The following is a 20,684-nucleotide window of genomic DNA, read 5'->3' as shown; positions in this document are numbered from 1 at the left end:
CCTAATATTAATAGATTCCAAGAATTAAACAAAACAAAAGTACCAGAGGTCATTGATTCCATAGGAACAGTGTTAGAGAAGGGAGGAGAATACAATGAAGGAGAAAAGAGAAAAGAGAAAGAGAAAAGAGAAAAGAGAATACAATGAAGGAGAAAAGGAGAAGAAATATTGAAGGGAGGAAGCCACTTTCTTCTGGTTTTATTTATAATTAATTAATAGCATTAATGAGTAGTGAGGTTGGTAAGAATAATATTATGAAAGTTATGTTTACACTCTGATAATCTGTGATGTTGCCCATGCAGAGTGAGGAGGATCTTCAGAAAACTAAGAATTGAATGTGAGGAATAGATAAGGATGTTTGGTTGGATGCGGTAAATACTAGGTGTGAAGTTAGAAGACCTGGGTTTGAATCCAGACATTGTCACTTACCATAATTTCCCCTTTTCTGCACTTAAGCTTCTTTTTCTTAAAAATGACTGGATAATATTTAAGGTCTCTTCACATTCTAAAATCCTAAGTAGAAAAATGTTGAAGAGGATAATGGGAAAAAATTCAAGGAACTTAGGCAAAGGTCTGAGAAAGAAAGGAGAAAGAATAAGCAGTGATTTTACTTTTTCTCAGTTTGATCAGTGCTTCTCATTTTTAATTGGATCTTAATCAAGTTAACATTGGCATTAAAATCAGATTACAGGTTATTTTTGAATTGGATTTTAATCTAGTTAGCATTTGCATTAAAATCAGGTTATAACCCAAAGGTAATGTGTCCAGGATGCCCCCCGAAACTCATATAGCTCTGTCTCTGCTGTGATGACCAATGAAGTTAATCAACAAACATATAAATACTTATTATGTGATAGGCACTATGCTAAGCACGGAGGATACAAAGAAAAGCATAGTCCCTGCCCTCTAGGAACTTATAATTATTGGAGAAGGCAATATACAAACAACTACACAGAAATAAGCAATATAAGAGATAAATCAGAAACAATCAGCTGAAGAAAGGCACTAGAATTATTAGTGTAACTGTGATTTGAAGAAACCAGAGAAGTCAAAAGGTGATGAGGAGGGAGAACATTCCAGACATAGGAGACTGCCAGAGAAAAGATTGAAAAAGTGCTGGAGAAAGGGAGATTAAGAAGGACTTTGAACACCAAACAAATGATTTTGTATTTGATCCCTAGAGGTGACAGGGACCCATTAAAATTTATTGGAGGGGAGGAGGGAATTATAACATGGTTAGACTTGTAGTTTAGAAAAATTACTTTGGTGACTGAATAAAGGATAGACTAGAGAGGGGAGAGACTTCAGTCAGGCAGACCCACCAGCAGGCTATTGGTATAGTCCAGGCATGAGATGATGAGGAGATGAAGGGAGAAAGGAAGAGAAAATAGAAATCATATGCTCCTAATAAATTCAGCTTTAATTACTATTGTTAGTATTCTTTCTCCCTGCAAAGGCTGACCTCCTTTTACATATTCCTAAGTGGTTCTAAGTAGTTAACACTTATACTTCCATTCTTTTTTTTCTCCCTTAACTTCTATTATAATTTTAAAAATACATGTACCAAAAGTCTTAGTGCAGTTTAAGTTTTCAACAACCCTGGATGTTAACAACCACCACCAAAAAAAAAAAAAAAAAAAAAAAAAAAAAATCTTGGCTCTATATTGCATCTAGTATATTTTGTGTGTAGATATTTCAATGTAAGTGACTAAGTAGCACAATGAATAAGAAGACTCAAATATCTGAGTTCCAATCTCACTTTAGAAACTTACTAACTGTGTGACCTAGGACAAGTCACTTAACTCTGTTTGCCTCCATTTTTCTCATTTGTAAAACGAGTTGGAGAAGGAAATGTCAAACCACTCCAATATCTCTATCACAGAGAATCAGAGAATCAGACACAAATGAAAAATGACTGAACAACAAAAATTTCAACATAATTGCTTTCTTTGGGAATCCTATACTTTTTATTTTATACGCTTAAAAATATTCTGACAAGTGCATAAATTTCACCAGGTTGTCAAGGCAATCTATGACACAAAAATGATTAAGAATCCATTTGTCTAACTAAACATTTGTTTTACTAAAATAATTGCCTCATTTCACCTTTGCTTCCTTACTTCCCCATTCTATAACATTTTTCTCTCTGTTCTATCGATCCTTCTGGTAGAAAGAAAGTTCCTGAAACCATGGACCATATGTTTTTATTTTTGTTTTTATTTGTCTTTTTTTTTTTTTTTTTTTACTTTGCATCCCCATTGGCTAATCCAATATCAAGTACAAAGAAAGCACTTAAATTATTTGCTGAATTGAATTATTTTGGTTGATTACCATAACTGATTAAGTTATTACATAATACTAAAATAGGTTACCAAAGTACCACAAATCCTCCTAGGAGGGTATTTTCATGCATCCCAATGCCACCTAAGAAGAATAAAGAAAATAAAAGGGTTAATGCCCCCATTTGATGAAGGTGGATGTTAAGTCTTTGGTCAGGGAGAACTCCATTCATAAAGTAAAAACCAAAAAACCAAAAAAACAAACAAAACAAAAAAAAAAAAAAAAAACCTAAGCAGAGCCAAAACACTATGGTAAAATTGATCAGGAAAGCTAGAGGCTCATTCTTTTCAAGTGGAACATAGATAAATGACTCCTATTATGGAAAGATCATCTCTTATTCCAGATTATATTGGTTGTGCTAGGTGGTCTGTCCATAGTTTTCCAAAAACAAAATGAAAGAAAATCAGTATCAATTTCAGCATGTGGAACTTTCTTAGCTTTTCTCCTTATCTGTTCTCTTCCATATACTAGAAAAATATATTGCCAAAAGAAGAGTGTGAGCTCATTGTTTTTTTGTGAATGGGAAATAATGAACTTTAAAAACAATTGTATTTCTATTTTAGATTTGGAATTTGACTTAGACAAACTAATACATGATGCCCAAAATGCACTGCTTCCAATGTCCGAACAAGAGCCAAGTATGCCAAGAAAGGTTTGTGAATTATGTTATCATTGTAAATTATGGACCTAGTAGTTAATTTAATCAAACAGCAAGTTTATTCACTTTAACATGAACAATTTTATTACTTACATGGCTGATATATGTACACTGGAGAAATTCAACTCCTCAGAAGAGGTTCTTCTCAATTTATATGATAATAACAGCTGATACACAGATGGTATTTTAAAATCACAAAACACTTTATGTACATCATCTCACTTGATCCTGACAGCAATTCTGTAAGGTAGGATCTATTTCTATTCCCATTTTATAGATGAAGAAATTAAAGAAACTAAGGAATTTGCTGAGGGTCATATAATTAGCAAGAGTCTAACGCAATAATTGAATTAAGATCTTTCTGACTCAAAGTTCAGCACTTGATTTACTAAAACATGTTGTCCCTTTGCTTGTAACTAGATTTTGGACATTTTGAAAAGCCATATTTCATTCTGAAAAGTCAATAATTCCTCACTAAAAACACATACTTTTTAGCTCTCTCATCTACAAACATTCTTCTTTTTTATTTAAACTTCCTTTTATATCTCTATTTTGTTCCATTATAATTATTTCTAGATATACCTTCAATCCATCTATCCAGTGACCCTTCCTTTGTAACCAAAGTAAAAGTTAAATAAAATTAATCTATATACTATATTTTGAACCTTATCTGACAGCATAGGCAATATCCTGTTCTCATAGTCCCTCACTTCTCTAAGGTGAGAAAGCATATATATTTTCTCATCTCATCTCTGGGGCTGAATTTCATCATTATAATTAAATAGTATTTAACTTCATTTTTATTTGCTTTGCATTTATATTACTATGGCAATTATCAATATTATTTTCCTAGTTTTATTCATTTCACTGTTTTCTTTTTAGCCTTCTAAGTCTTCTCTGAATTTCTCATATTTTCTATATATCGAAGTAATATATTCTATTATATTAATATAACACAATTTGTTCATTTTCCCATGAAAGGCTATTTATCTCCAGGTTTTTCTTGTCACAAAAAATCAGTTAAAAAGCATTTATTAAGTGCCCATTAAATGTTGTGGATACAAAAAAGAGGCAAAAAATAATTCCTGAATTCAAGGAGCTCACAATCTAGCAGGAGAGAAACCACAAGCAACAAATATATACAAATGAGATATCATATTGGAAAAAACAGGGAATAATGGAATAATGAAAAGTGAAAAAAGTACCAAAATTATGATAGAAGGCTTCATTAAGAAGATGAGGTTTTAGGTGGAACTTGAAGGAAGCAGAGAAGCAAGAAGGTAGAGCATTCCAGACATTGAGGATAGAGAGAATGTCCAAAGCAGAGAAATGAAGAGAGATTTTCTTGGTATAGCAAATGGGTCAGTGCCACTAGATAGATGAGTATGTGGCAGAGAATAAAGAGTAAGAAGACTACTAGAAAGGTAAAAGGTCGTTAGGTTATGAAGATTTGTATACAAAACAGGATTTTTTATTTGATCTTGGAGGTGACAATATTTCTATTCTTTGTATAAGACCATTCTATCTTTGTATAATCTAATTGGGATTTCTGACTCACTGATCTCTAGGGTGGAGGTCATGAATAATGTAATGACTTTTTATTCATGTGATTCCAAATTCTTTTCCCGTACAATAATAATCTTTTTAAGACTCATGTGATGAGGTTCCCTTATTTTAGTAGGGAGATGGTAATGATGATCCATACTGGTCCAAGAAGCTTACTTCCTGACTAACAAATTCTACTCAATATTAGTATGGCAGTTGCCAGAGAATATGGGTTACAAAGAAGGGTCAAAAAGATCATAAGCAATCAGCCTTCCTTACCCATATTTTGAATTTTGCATTTCTTTATCAGCCATTGTGCTAGAACAGAGGAAGAGATCACTTTCTGGATGTTAGGACTATTAAGTTCAGAAATTTGGTTTTGAATCATTCCTGGATATAACTGTTGCTTCCCAGTCAATAGAATTCCACACTGAATTTCTTTATCCAGGTTTTGAGAATATTAATGATCTAAGCTCCTAACTTAAAATTAGAGATATTTGTTTGATCTGTATGCTCTTTATCTCTCCACTTATGGTATCTAAAAACAAGCTTATAAGTTTTTAATTTTTTTATTTTAATGGCATATTATTTTTCCAATTACAAGTAAAGATGGTTTTCAACATTCATTTTTATAAGATTTTGAGTTCCAGCTTTTTCTCCCTCTATCCTTTATCTCCCTCTCTATAAGACAACAAGAAAATTGTTATAGATTGCATATGTAGAATTTTAAAAATATTTCTATATGAATCATGTTGGAAAAGAAAAATTATAAGAAAAGGGGAAAAAACCATAGCACAACCCAACAAAAACCAACAAAAGTGAAAGTTGTCTGAGTAAAGCAGTTATTCATAGTCAGTCTATTTTTATGCTCCCATGAGTTCACTTATCTTTATGCAAACGTGATTTCCAGTTTTATATCACTTTGGTCTCTCTTTTAACCTCTATTCCTACATCACGAGTTACTTTTAGAACATTTCAAATTAGATATCCTGTAGGTACCTTAAACTTAATCATGTCCAAAAGAGAACTCCTTGTCTTTCCCTCAAAATCCTTTCCTCTTCTGAACTTCTCTATTACTGTGGAGGATATGACTATCCTCCCCATCACCCAGTTCACAATCTCAATGTCATCTGTAATTCTTCATGCTCACAGCCCACATTTCCAATCAGTTGACAAATCTTGTCATTTCTATCTTCAGAACATTTCTCCTGTCTATCCCCTTCTTCCTAAATGAAAAACTAGAAAAGGAAAAAGCCATTTCTATATGATAATATAAGTTCACACCAGTTTAACCTCATTTCTTTTCCAGATATTAATGGACAAGGCTAAGCTATGAACCTATATCCTCAGACTTCAGGTTCAGAATTTCTAAATGTTCTTTAGAATTCCCAAATTTTGTATTCTCAAACATATTTGCTATCCTTCCCTTTACAAATTGGTACTCCCAAATTCTCCAATAGTAATCACAAATAAATGATGTGTTTTTCTGTGTTTATGTGTACAAAAACATGTAAAATGTCATAAAAAGGAAAATTAGGTCAAGAGGTCTAAGTATATAAATACTTAAGTTTTGCCATGTCTTTTCAGTCTGTATTTTAAAATGTTTCATTCATTTAACAAAATATTTTTTCTTATGTTTAATCCATATAATACTTGTTTTGATTCCCATTCATGTATCTTTTTTATAACAAGGGTTCTTGATTCATTCCATTAGAGTGAGCTTTGTACTAATTGAGCTTTTTTATAGATTTCTTGTTCCATCATCCATTTATCCTTGCCTCAAATCAACCAACAAACCAATCACCCAACCTCCTATAAAGGAGCCAAACAAAAATGAAACACAGGAAGCCCAACAGTTGGGGGAGCACGAAAATTGGGTTCCCTCTACCTTATTGAGTATACTTATCTTTTAACTTGTTGATCTAAGACACTTAAGATTAAAAACGTAATTTCTCATCACCTAAGCTTGTTGATTACTTTCATAACAGAATAAAACTATGCATGTCCATGGTGCTTTTCATAATGGGTTTTGACCAATACAGAGAAATCTATTAGCCTATTGTTTTCCTATATTTTTAAAACAATACATCATGATCTTTTTTACTTTTCTTTTCATAACAACTTTTCATAACAAACTCACTGGTGAATTGATACCACCTTTAATAAAGTATGCTCTAGAATTAAATATATTATATATTAAATGATGAAGAATGAAAGATATATTCTGTTAGGGTAAAAGCAGATGCTCAGTTAAAGGGATAATTTAATTCCTTGAAATAATAAAGAGATATAAAAATAATTCTCCTGATAATTACTACTCAGCAACTCATGCTTTGGTAAATTATTTTTCTCTTTTTATTTTCAAGCTATTTCTTTCTACTTATAATTGATATTTTATAGTGATTCTAACTATAGCTATATTATATTTTTCTTATTGCATAGAGTTTGAAAAATTATATCAAATTTTATTTAATTGACATTTTTTCCATTACAGTCTCATGTTATGGGCCGTGGTACAGAATTTTGCCATGTTCTCTTCAGAATTGGAGGTCAGAGTCCTCTAGTAGCATATTATCTGAAGATGCATAATATTGCAGTAATTCCTATAGTCCCCTATTCTTATAAGATTCAAATGACTCAAGTTTTTCGATGGCCATATCCTTTTGAGTTTTGTTCATATGCTATTTATAAAATATCCTAATCTTAGATGTCTCTGTCAATGAAAGATATGAAACTTGTATTTCTCACTGATTCAGTTATTTCCCTTTTCATTATGTTCAAGAAACTATTTAGAGTATTCTTTCTTCATTTTATACTTAAGATAATGTTTATATGGGAAATAAGTGAACAGGTATATAGAAAACTGATAGGATTCAGTTATCTTTTAGCCTTATCAAATTAAATAATTGATTTTATCTTCTTATCAATACATTGTTCATGATGAAGAAATCTCTAGTGACTTATGGATTTATAAGTTATTCCCCAATTTTAAAAAATAACTTAAGCTCAGCAGCTAACAGCAGAGAGCAACTTGATGTCCAGGAGAGCAAGAAAAACAGTCAGCATATACCAAGAGGAAAGCACTACAATGTCACTGCTGACAACAGAGAGCATTGGCAGCCTTAAGGTATCAGAAGTGACACTATCAGAAGACTTTGGGAGCTTTATAGCATCAGAAGGGTGAGTTACTGTAACTATGCATATGCTGTCATCACATGGGATCCTACATACAGACTTTCCATACTCTAAACACTTTTAATGTCTCAGAGCGTATCTTTTTTCCCTGATAAAATAAAGTCTACCCAGGACCACTCAAAGAATAAAGATAGACAATAATGATAAACTCATGAGTTGTTACACTATTCTTGTCTTGACTGAAAAATGAGATCATGATTATCTCTCATGCAAAAGGATATTTCCTTACTATAGACTAGGTTCAATCTATGTGTGATAATGATGATGAGGATATTAATATTATTTCTGTTAGCAACAAAAACCTGACATTTACATAGCATTTTAAAGTCTTTGAGATAGATACTACAACTCATCTTCAATAATAAGGTATGCCTGAAAAGTATTTTATGACCGTGTCCAAGATAATTTCTAGTAAATACACATGTGCATGTGTGCATGCACATATACACATACACACACACATGCACATAAACCCCTTTTGAGATTTTGTATCCCCTAAATAATTTTTATTAAGGCTGACTTCAATTCTTACAAATAACTTTGGTTATTAAATGCAAATTGAGTAACTAATTTACTTGAAAAGAACAAATTAGCTGAAAGGTGGAATGTCTGAAATAGCTTTAAAAATATAAGTATTTGAGGATATATTCCCAATAAATATAAGGTGAAGTATATATTTTTTCATATCAGATATATCCTTTCTAAAAATAATATTTCAGAGAAAAGACATGTTAGAGATGGTAAGATTTCCTCTCTTTTCCGTATGTGTTTGTTCAGTGGGTGAGAAAGTATCCTAAGAGGGCACATTATAATACATTTCATGTTATTTATACACACACATACACACACACACACACATACTCAGCTTCTCATATACCTTTGATATTTCTCCACCTCTCACCTGGGGCTCCAAGAAACTGTAATATGTACAACAACTACGTCCTGATAAAACTGTCTCAGCAGACCAGCCAAACTAGGTTGAGAGTAATAAATAGGCTTCAAACCCATTGGCGAGTTAAAGGGATCTCTATCCCAAGAATAAGAAGACTATTCCCCACAAAAAATGGGCAGAGGAGAACAGTTTGATCCAATAGCCACAAAGGTAGCTAAAACAGGGACTGTGGAGCACTAAAAGCACTGACTCTTGTCTTGCCACTGAATTTTGATCATGCTGGAAGAGAGAATAAGGCTGACAATTTTTTGTGATTCTGCCTGATTTATATATAGTCCACGCACAAGACATGATAGCACACCATTATGTCATTGGTCCTCTCCAAAAATGAAGGATGAACAACAATGTGCACATCAAATAAGGCTAAAAGTCCTGCCTATTTCTTCTATTCTACTTCTTGTTTTAGGCCTACCAATCAGGAAAGATCTTGGGAATAGAAGTCTTATCACTCCTGCCTCATCTGTAGGAAGGGAGAGGAGGAATGCAGAAATCGTTCCCAGAAGAGGTTTTGCTATTATTACATACTTCTAGTCACAGATTTAATAGGAATTAAAATGAATTATTTAACCACAAATCAGATCCTTTTCAAAGCCCAAGGAGTTGAAGTCAGCATAAGGAAATAAGTGGTCAAAAGGACAGGCTTGATCTGAACATGAATCCATTTGTCTAACTATTGTCTGTCCGGCTAAGTGTGGTGGTGAGCAGCCTTCAGCTATGCACTAAAAGCAATACAGCTCTCCCTGTCAGGGAGAAGATTTCTAAACCAGTACATCTCATAAGTAGTAGCATCCATGAAATAGTTTAAGCTTAATAGATAATAGTAGAGAGCAACTTGGTATTCAGGAGAGCAAGAGAAACAGTCAGGACTTACCAAGAGAAGAGCAGCACAATGATACTGCTGCCAACAGAGGACATTGGAAGCTCTAGAGCATCAGAAGGGTGAGTTTCCCTAGCTATGATGCTGGGATCCCATGGGATCCTACATGTAGACTTTCTATATATGTGTGCTGTGTTCACATAACATCAACCAGATGTCCCTTCACATGTGTTCCCAAAGCAAATATATATCTAAACATGTGCCCCACCATGTTTTTAATCATATATGTTCTTTGTACATGTGTGTCCTTCTGGCAGTGAAAGGATATAACCCATGTGTACACATTAGAATTTTTGTTTTGTTTTGTTTTAGTCATTTGTCATTTGGATCATTTAGCCTCTTAAACTTTTTCCACTTGTAATCCCTTTTCACCCAAGAAATTTTTACATGACCCCAGGTAGATAGTTATGTAATACAGGTACACAAATCAAACATTTACTGATAATAAATCATAATTTCATGACCCCCCAACTCTATATAGGGTTGCAACCCATCGTTTAAGAAACTAGGATTTATATATGTTCTTTGAGGATTTTTTGTTTTGTTTTGCTTTACTTTGAATTGCATCTTCTAGTTATTTATTGGTGTATATATTTGCTCAAAAAGCCCCTTGAACCTAGAGCAGGTTTTGTGAGGGGAATCCCAGGAACTATAAAAGTAAAGATATATCAATCAATCAACAAATATTTATCAAGTACTTTCAATGTTCTAGGCACTCTGCTAGGTGTTAGAGATAAAAATACAAAGAACAAAACAATTTTTACTCTCAAGCTCACATTTTAAGAGGGGAGAGAAGTAGTATATAAGCATCTAGGTAAATATATGTACATAAGTATATGAAGAATAAATAAAATACAAAGTCAATTGGGAGAACAAGTGGTAAAAGTTGAAGGAATCCACAAAGGATTCATGTAGAAAGTAATTGTTGCAGACCAGATCTGAATTAGGCCAGGCTAGTTTTTCAGAATAAAACAGAATGAAGTGATATGCTTAAAGATGATTTCAGAATGAAATATGATATCTAAGCCTTTTTTTGGTCATGACATTCAGGTACTCACTCCAATGATTCTTAATTTTTTTTTCTCCTTAATCTGTTTTCCAGATCAGTTGTTTTTGGTACTTTTTCTATATTTTCTTAGTCTTTCAATTTTGCCTTAATTTTTCTCTTTATCTTACAGAGTAATGGGCTTGTTTCTGGTCCATTCTAATTTTCAAGGAGTTTGTTACTTGAACAAAGTTTTATACCTCTTATGCAAATCTGTAAATTCCCTTTTTCAGTTCTTTCTTTCAGAACTCTTCCTTCTTTTCTATTTTTCCCCCCGAAACACCCTCTTCTCTAAAACACACTTTTATCTCATTTTTAGCCCTTGCCTCATCTCTTCCATAAAAATTTGTTGAATTTGTGCTGAAATCATGTTTTATTCTGAGGCATTGTTTATAGATGTTTTGGAATTTTTCTCTTATAGATTTGCATCTCAAGCATCCCTGTGAGCAATATTTCTCATTATTGGTGAGATTTTCTTTTGTTTGATCGTTTTTCAAGCCTATTTCCTAACTTCGAGTTTTATGCTAACACTTTTGGATGAAAGATCTAGGCTGATCCTGTTGCTGCTTTCTTAGGATACTGAATGTAGTGTTATTCCAGAGTTTTAGGGACAGGTTAAGGATCTGCAAGTTTTTCAATGCCCCTAGAGTGGTCTGAGCCACGGAAAAGTCTGATTGCCTCCAACACCCTTTCCATCTGAATTCTGCAAGTTCCTGACTTGGGTTTCAGGGAGAGAAATAATAAACTATTTTGGACTCAAGCCCTCTTAGCCAGCTTGCTTATTCTACTAGTTCAAAGTGACAATTGCAGGTTCTCCTTTGGTTTGGAATTCCTGCTTTGCCTCTTTATTTGTAGGCTGGGCAGATGCTAAAACTGAGATCCCAGTATGTTTCTGGGATCTGAACCAAACTGCTTTTGCTTACCTTTGAATTTCACCTTTTTCAGTACAGTACCCAAGACTTTCCTCCTCTGGATGCCACCCCCAAGTACAACTACCCTTCTCAGTCCACTCTGAATCTGTGACCAAAACTGAATAGTGAATGACAAAACTGCTAGTTGGCACCTACCCCTGTTAAATCACTTTGATATAGGATGCTCTAGTATGGGTCTAGTATTTTGTCATCTCCATGGGAAAGGAGAGGTATAGAGATAGAAAACAGAATATCATCTGTGAGCATCAGCAAGTAGACCAGAGAATATGTGCAGATAAATCATTCATAAGACTAGAAAGGTAGGTAGGGGTCAGGTTATAGGGAAAAATAGTTTAAATGCCAAACAAAGTGGGTGATTTGGATAACAGATACAAGAAGAAGCTGCTGGAGTCTATTGAATATGGAATGAAGGTAGAATAGGACCATATGATTTAGGAAAATCAGGTAGTGTTGCAGTTAAACTGGAGTGAGGAGAAAGTTGAGGCAAGATGACAAATTGGGTGAGAAGAGATGAGGACCTGAATTAGAGTGGTGGTTATATGAGTTGAGAGAAATGGAAATATAAAGGAGAGATACTGGAGAGATAGAAATGACAAATTTTTGGCAATTCCTTGAATATGTGCTATGAGTTTAGGGTGACACCAAGATTTTAAACATAGATAATTGGAAGGTAACTTTAGAATTGAAGTGGGTTTTTCCTCCAGTTTGTTCTTTTCTCTCCTCACCAGTGTTTTTTTGTTTGCTTGTTTGTTCTGTCCACCACTTCCCTTGATGTGCTTTCCTTTCTGTCAGTCTCTTCCCCTCTACTTAATCTCCTTCTCTCCTACTTTCCTATAGGGTAAAACAGATTTCTATATTCAACAGATTAGCCAGTACTAATGAGAATAAGGTTGAAGTGATGCTCATTGCATACCTTCCCATATTTCTCTCTACTATAACAGTAGTTACAGTTCTTTCTGAGCTTGAGACTGCTTTCAATGTTTCTATGGGGTTTTGCCCATAAGTGTTTTGACATTATTTTCCTTTTCTGGGCTTGTGTCTTAATATTCCCTGTCTCCATAATTTTATATGATCAGATTCTTATTGTTGTTGTTGTTTTTCCTCATCTTTTTTTGGCCTTTTTCCCTTTTAAAAAAAAATTGAGCTCTGCTGCTAGGGCAGAAAGGGCACTGTCTCAGGTTTCTTATGCCAGGGTCTTTAGGCCCTGGCTGTTTACCTGGTGCTGCACTTATGTGGCCCTGAAGCCTGTCCAGGACCTCATGTCTGGGCTGTGCTAAGGGAGCGGTGTTGGGGGATGGCTGGTGCTGCTGGAGACCATAGGGGCTGACATCTTACCTGATGCTGAGTAGGAGTCTTAGTGGTAGTGTCTGGTATGTGCCAAATCTGGTGGAATGTTTCCGTTTCCCTAAGTACAGAAAGCATGTGGTGGTCTGGCTACTAAAGGATGCCTGTTTGCCTTGGTTGGAGCTGGATTATACCTGTTGCTCTGGCTCTGCTGAGGCAGGGGGGGGGGGGAGGGAGGGGGGAGGGAATCCTCATGGTGGCTTTTACATGCTCTATTACACTAGGGTTCAGTATATCCCATGGTTTGTTGAAGGGAGCCTGCTGGTATACTTCCTGCCCTGGACTGTGCTCCCCTTTTACCCAATGAGACAGACATTTGTTTCTGGTCTTCCAAGTTTCTTAAGCTAAAAATAAATTTCACCCCACATTTTTTACTGGTTCTACTGTTTCGGAAATTTGTTTTGGGATTCATTTTAGGGTTGTTTGGAGATGAACATAAAAGTGCTATAATGATTTATTGCTTATTTCATCATCTAAGCCCCTGGAAATCACTATTCTGCTTTAAAGGATTTTTGGCTTTGGTTTTGATTTTTTTAATTGAATTTTTGTACCTTTTTAATCAATAGAGCAATTTAAGTTTTAAGATATTTTCTTCAATTTTTTTTGTCTCTTGCCACACTAATTCCTTTTTCATTATTTTCTTTCAAAACTCTCATTTCTTTTCCCAATTTTCCCTCTAGCACTCTTATTTGATTTTTCCAGTAATTCTTGCTATGCCTGTATTCAATTAGCATTTTTCTTTGAGCTTTTGGTTGTAACTGTTTTCATATTATAAGTTTGTGCCTGGCATGGCACAGTGGTTAGAGAGCCTGTCCTGGAGTCAGGAAGACTCATCTTTCCAAGTTCAAATCTGACCTCAGTCACTTACAGCATAGTAACATTCAGAATGCAAATTGAAATATAATTCATTCTCTCTCTCCTCTCTCTCTCTCTCTCTCTCTCTCTGTGTCTCTCTCTGTCTCTCTGTCTCTGTCTCTGTCTCTGTCTCTCTCTCTCTCTCTCTCCATATAGCTAATATGGAAAATAATGTCAAAAGCAAATTATGAATTTGGAGAAAAATTTTAATGGAATGGTAGAATAATCTAGAGCATAAGTGAAAATTTTACTCTTTCAATGATCCCAAGTTGCTCTCTAATGGAAAAGCCACTGTCATCCCAGAAGTATAAAAGTTTTAGTGAACCCTAACACAATAAGGAGACAGATGATTGGTTTGACAGGCTGGGACATGGGATTTTATAAAGATAGGAAACTTCAGACTTTGAAATTCCCTCCATGAAAGAAAATTCCCAAATCAACTACAACTTATTATTGTCTTAGAGATTCACATGTGACACTGAAAGATTATATGAGCTATCTGTGGTTACACAATTATCAGCAACAGAACTTAAAACTAAGATTTTCTTGAATTCAATGTCAAATTTCATTCTATATCATGCTGCATGATAGATATTTAAATGTTTGCTGAATTATTGAATCACATATCTTTTCTAATTATTTGTTCTCAGCCTTTACCTTTATTTATTGTCAAAGTGCTCCTGGGTGGTGGCAAGCTAAAACTCCTCTCAGACAAGTTAGAATTGAATCTAAATTAGATCTAAATCAGGTAGATTATGAATTCCTCAAGGGCAGAAATTGTCCTTTACTTCTTTTTGTACTGATAATGTAAATTCGTGCACAGTGCCTAGATGGTACTCAGAAAATGCTTAATAAATGTTTATTGACTGAGTATTGAGGTTTTTATATCCAGCCTAACCTTGCCAAAATGATCAAAATAATAGTTTTGTTTGTTTCTCTAGTACTATTTAATTAAAACAAAACATTGTGAAGGCTCATTGTAAAAGGTGTTGATTGTTATGATTTCTGTCCAGTGCTGTTCCTCTAGTATATCAGATATAAGAAGGGGAGAAAAAAAAGAAACCACTCCACAGAAATTTTCTGCTGCTCAGGAAAAAAAAAAACCAACAGTGCATTTGATCCTCTTTCTCTCTATCTCCCTCCTTTCCTTCCTCCCTCCCAACCTTTCTCCCTCCCTTTTTCCCATTCTTTCCTTCTCTCTTCCTTTTTCCCCTTTCTCTCTCTCTGTGTTCCCTTCCTCCCTTAGATCTCACAATCAATTTAATATTATGATTAAAGAAAGAAGAGCAAGTAGGAAAAGTGTGCTAATTTTTCTATTAACCACAAAGCCTTGCTATTTGGAACACTGGATCTCGAAAAAGGCACTCACCTACTGACAGAGCATCCTTATTACAGGCAACATAGTGATGAGGAAATAGAGTGTTTTAAGTATTGTAGTTATAAACCTAAGTTACTGAAAGCATTAAAGTATCATCATACTCCCAATGAAACTTGTAAACACTGAGAGCAGAAGACTATAATATATGTTTATTTCTTTTGTATGCCCTACAATGAATGGAAATGAATTTCAGAGCCGAAAAACTACTGAAGTTTTAGGTTTTTTAAGGACTCAACTTACATCATGAAGGTCCCTTCTAGCTCTGAGTCTATAAAAATTACCAGGAAATTCTGTGTTTTTGCCTTCTGTAGCTCATAAGATGCTGATCACTTTCAATTTATTCAAAAATTGCATCTAAGTAGTCATAATTTTCCCTATTATTATGGTAAAATTTCCATTTGGAAAACCTTTGATGACAATAGTAATCCAATAACTGGATTTCCCTGGCAACAAACTGGGCACCGCACTGGTCCACAGTGAACATGCCAAGCTTTAGGCTTTCAGTACTAGACCAAAACTATATGAGATGCCATGTGAATTTCAGAACAAGGAAGACTTCCACTGCAACATTTATCAGCTAAAAGCAACTGGAGTTATTTAAAGTAGTCACTGCACACTGACCCTACTGCTGGCCAGGCTGGAATGTACCACTACTCCCTTGCCTCCCTCATCATTAGTGTGCAGTCAGTGATTATCAGTGGCAAGATGTGAAATGAAAGCTTTGCTGACAGATAGCCAGAATCTAGATCAAATTACCTAGAGCATAAATATTCAAACTCCATGATAAAAAAAGATAACTGGGAGTATATTAGCTTTTACCCTTGCATGAAAATAGACTTACAAAGTCAACATCTGTTTTTAATTATCAATTATGTGGGGGAAGCAGACAGGCAGAACAGAAATTAAAATCCCCTCTGCTCATAAAAGGTTACCAGCTGTGGGTAATAAGTCAGCCCATCTTCACACAGAAAAATTGAGGTGAAAAATTGGGAGTAAAAGGGTGTGGAATACTTTATGAGCAAGTGCAGTCTCTTTTCACAATGTTTTGTTTTAACTAAGATTTTCAACATTCTTAAATAGATCAAGAACCAAGTTTGGTTCCAATTTGAACAACATTTTTTAACCCCACATTTAAAGTTTTTGTTAGACTATATACCTAATTCAATTCCAAAATTAAATAGACTCATTCACAAAAAGGTAACATTATTTGAAAGATAGATATCTGAATAGACTTACAATATAGAAGCTTCCATCTGGTGTCTTTCCTAACAAAAGAATAGTATTTACATGAGCATAAGGGAAAGCAAAAAAAGCACGAGACTTTTTTCAGTCATTGGACAAGCATTTATTTAACACCTACTATCTATCAGGCACTGAGGATGCATAACCTCCTAAAAATATGTTAAGAAAAATTTGTCCACTGTGATATTAATAGATTTTACTTGTTGGGATCCAAACCATCACCCCCAATGGACAACAGTTTGGTGAGGAAGTTCAATAAAAAGGCAACGGCACAAAGAACACTTGAGTTCTATTGCTACTATTGCTATTTATTACCTGGATATCTTTGGGAACAGCCCTTTAATTTCTCAGAACCTTGTTTTCCTCATCTGTAAAATGAAGGGTTTATGTTAGTTGAACTCTTGAGTTGACTTCCTAGTCTAACTCTTTGATTATATGATTCATGGCCCAAACTATAAGTTGAAGGCAGACTATTTCTGTTCTCAAACCAGCACTGATAAATCCTGAAGGTATAGATGCCCTAACTGAATCTAAAACATAGGAACTAAGTAAGGAAACACATAGACTGAGTCTGTGCTTGAAAGGGATGATCTTCAATTCGGAAAAACTTTTTTTTCTTGTATGTATACTATGTGCAAGGTGTAGTGTAGTGGATAGAGTGAGAACTGGCCTCAGAACCAGGAAGATCAGAGTTCAAGCTTCATTTCTGGCAGAAAATGATTGTTATGCTGGGCAAGTCCTTTAACCTCTTAATGCTAGGAAACTCTTAAGGCTATAAGTTGCAGAGAAGGTGTTGATCTGCTTTGATAGGGGGAGATTCCTCACTTAGAAGTTCCCTAGACCAATGGAATCAGGAATTCAGTGACTAATTACTACTACCACTGCCACCCCCACCATCCCCAATCTTCAAGGCAGAACCAACTAACTTTGAGGAAAGAGGAGTGGAAATCTTAGGATAAAAGACTTAAGATCTAAATTCTCCAAACAATAGCACTTGTGGGGCTTTTCTTGCTCTTAGTCTAGATTTAACTCAATTTGAGTTCAGTTTACTGTTAACATTGTTGATTTAGGATTGCCTAACTGCTTCTTGCCAGGTCCATTGCTCTGCCCAGTCCCTTGCTGCTATATTTATTCTTACTGATTTTTAATCATCCAATGAATTGAAGCACTACTTCCTCACACATTTTAATAGGTAGTTTGTACTTTGTTTAATGCTTTTTATTGACTGATTCTGTCAAGAAGTCAGACTCTGTAATTGTTGAGGTACTGTAGTATGGAATGTTCCTCTTACCTATTTCTAGTTAATTTCTCTGCTTTTCCCTAGGGAGAAATTTCCTTTGCATCCCGAGGGCTTACTTTTTGTTCTGGCTGATCTATGCATGTCAAAATTTCAGAAGTTTTTCTATCAAAAGTCCTACCTCCTTACAATTTATAAGAGGAAAACTGTCATCTTGATCTCAGACCATTCTCCCATTTAGCTATCAGTGCCTCTCTTCTTTTGCTTCCCTTTGCATCATATTTCCACATGGCTTTTTTTTTTGTTTTATTACAACCAACATAGCTCCAACCAAGAAAAAAGAGTTTGCCATGTCATGCACATTCACTACTTAGTTTTATAATTTCCTCCAAAATTGCATAATATAGTTGCGGTCCTTTTCCAAGGGGGAAATTTCTGATCTGACTAAACTTCTGTCCATATCCTTACTTTTTGAGTGCAGTATTCTGTAAAAGTTTCTTTGCATAATTTCTTGAGATTATACATTCACCAGACTGGTGGACCCCCAAATTTTAGAACCTGATTTCTACCTGAAAAGCCAGAACAATACTATTTCTTCTCTCCTATCTTCTCCTTTCTTCCTTTCTATTTTTCTCCTTGTCTCTTCTTTCCTTTGTTTTCCTCTCTGTATATCTCTTTCTCTCTGTGTGTGTCTTTCTCTCTCTCAATTTATTTCTGTCTTTGTATGTGTATGTGTGTTCTGTATCTGTGTGTCATACTATATATATATAAATACGCATGCATACACATACTATATAAATTGACTTTCTTATAAGGTCATGATAGGTCAAAACTGAATAAAAGCAAAATTAGTTATAGCAATTTTGTTCTAAAAAAAGAAAAAGGTTGGTTATATTTTTAGAATACTTTTAATTGAAGTTGTTTTGAGTCATGTTGATAATGTTGCTAAGCCCTCTCTTTTCTCAAACTCTGCCAGTTCCCTAAGAGGCTGGGACCAAGAAAACCAGGGGGCAGAAAAGGAAAATAACACTTTTCTCAAGAACATGGTGAACAAAGGAGTTTTGTTTTACTGAAGTGGTCATGTGCGTGAGGAGTGTAACCATTTTATTTTCATCCACCTTGAGCCAGAGACAATTACAAAATTGCTCAGAAGATCAAGTCCCTTTTCTTCTCAAAGGACTTGGTTTAAGTTCCAATTTGGGATATTTTATAAAGTATACAATACCCAAACCACAATTCAACAAACTTGTTATTAAACTAACTAATGAGATAAATAGAAGACTTTAGTTGCCTGAGGAAATCAGGTTGGGGAAAGGGCATTGTATCAATTTTTAAAAACCACAATTTGGACTTGAGATTATAAACATGGTTTATGGAATGGGGTGTGGAAGGAGGGTAAATTGGAGAAGATAATTTCATCAAGAAAGTGGGTTTTCTCCCCTTTTATGGAAATTTGGAATAAATCTGTTAGAGCCAAAGTTTCTCAGTTGGGAGAAGAAAATGAGTCAGAATAAAATTGTTCTAAATGATCCACAAAGGTTAAAATACACACACACACACACACACACACACACACACACACACACACACACACATTCACATGCTTCTATTAACCCTGTTGTTTTTCTTTAAGATCAAGTGGTAAGCCAACTCTAGAAAGCTTGGGATTTCTTTAGAAGTTAAAAGAAACATTCTAAATAAAAAATCTGACCAGACTATTAAAAGAAAAAAACAAACAAACAAACAAACAAAAAAAAAAAGCTACCCACTCATCCTAGGAGAGACAAAAAAAGAAAAGTAAACAAATTCGGCATTTATTACTCTTCATTCACCCAGTAAAAGGTGTTACTTGCTTTGGCCAGGGGGCTATTTATGCATGATCTGGTGCTTAAGAAACCAGAAACTTTATTCTAATTCTAAAATCTTGTCTTTCATTTTCCATGGAAAGCCAATACTTTAAAAAGAAAAAATAAAGAATCCTGGTTCTGGGTATGTCACATTTATTTATAAAATACATTTATTTATCTCATCTTTTATATTATATGATGTTATATCGTAGCCAAATTACTCTTGTGTGAAAACCTACTAGTATTCCTTTTCCTTCCACCTCTATGGCAATAAATCTTATCAAATCTGTTATTTACATTCTAACCTCCTATGCCACAATCTCTCCCTCTTTCTAACCCTTTCTATATGCTCAACATGATCTCTAATTCTAGTTGTAGTTCTCCCTGTTCTCAATACTTCCAATACAGTTTCTCTTCCTGTAATGAATGCGTTAGTACCCTGAACGCCTTAGAATCATCTGGAGTCAGGATAGTCTTTATTCTTGGTCTTTAGTGGAAGAAGTGAAGAAAATGGGCATGTAGGATCTCTGTGACCTCACCTCTTCGTCTCTCTTGCAGAAGTGACCCTGGCTAGTCTCCCTGCACCTCCTAGTCCCTCCCACAATTCTCTGTACACCAAATGATTGGCCCAGCACAGGATAGCGGGAAGGGCCATTTTCTAAGCATATTCCTACAGAGTATTGTCCAATAAGTAATTAGCCTCAAGTGCTTGATTGTCCGACCCCATTGCATTGACTTAAAAGTTTCAGCTCTTTACATCTTCCTCCTTAGCAAAGGACTTCTTTACTACTATACTAAGACTATTGAGGCCATCTATCATATTCTTTCTTCTTCCCTGCTCCATATTTCTAAACATTCCATTACATATCCCACTGCTCTCTTCTCATTTGGTCTGGACTCTGAGAAGAAGGGGACTCTTCTCTTTGTTAGAGCCAACTACTCTACCTTGCCTTTGATACCATATATGTTCCATACATGGAACGTGCCTCCTCCTTTTAACTTTCATCTGCAATTTTTCCTTATTTGCTCTTACACTATTGCCTGCAAACATGACTGGATTGGCTCTCCCATAAGAAACTTTCATTTGATGCTGCTATCACTCAAACTGTTTATCCTATGTTTATTTCTTTTCTCAACCATGCAGGAAAAAAAAAAGGCATCTACACTTATTGTCTCTACTTTCTTACACTCATTTTCTTATGAGCCCCTTTGCAAAGGGAATTGTTGACGTTACTCA

The 20,684-nt window shown here is 34.8% G+C and overlaps 1 protein-coding gene across 1 annotated transcript in view; it reads left to right on the top strand.

Moving 5' to 3' along the window:
* The window catches only part of FAM227B (family with sequence similarity 227 member B), a 312,350-nt gene that overhangs the window by 258,512 nt on the left and 33,154 nt on the right, over positions 1-20,684 (top strand). Inside the window, exons 11-12 of the mRNA XM_074294460.1 lie at positions 2,904-2,992; positions 7,038-7,198. Coding sequence (XP_074150561.1) covers positions 2,904-2,992; positions 7,038-7,198 — 250 coding nt within the window. The remainder of the gene's footprint in view (positions 1-2,903; positions 2,993-7,037; positions 7,199-20,684) is intronic.

The sequence above is a fragment of the Sminthopsis crassicaudata genome, chromosome 2 (assembly GCF_048593235.1).
Source record: "Sminthopsis crassicaudata isolate SCR6 chromosome 2, ASM4859323v1, whole genome shotgun sequence".
Classification (NCBI taxonomy): Eukaryota; Metazoa; Chordata; class Mammalia; order Dasyuromorphia; family Dasyuridae; genus Sminthopsis; species Sminthopsis crassicaudata.
This window is presented reverse-complemented; position numbering and strand designations above follow the sequence as displayed.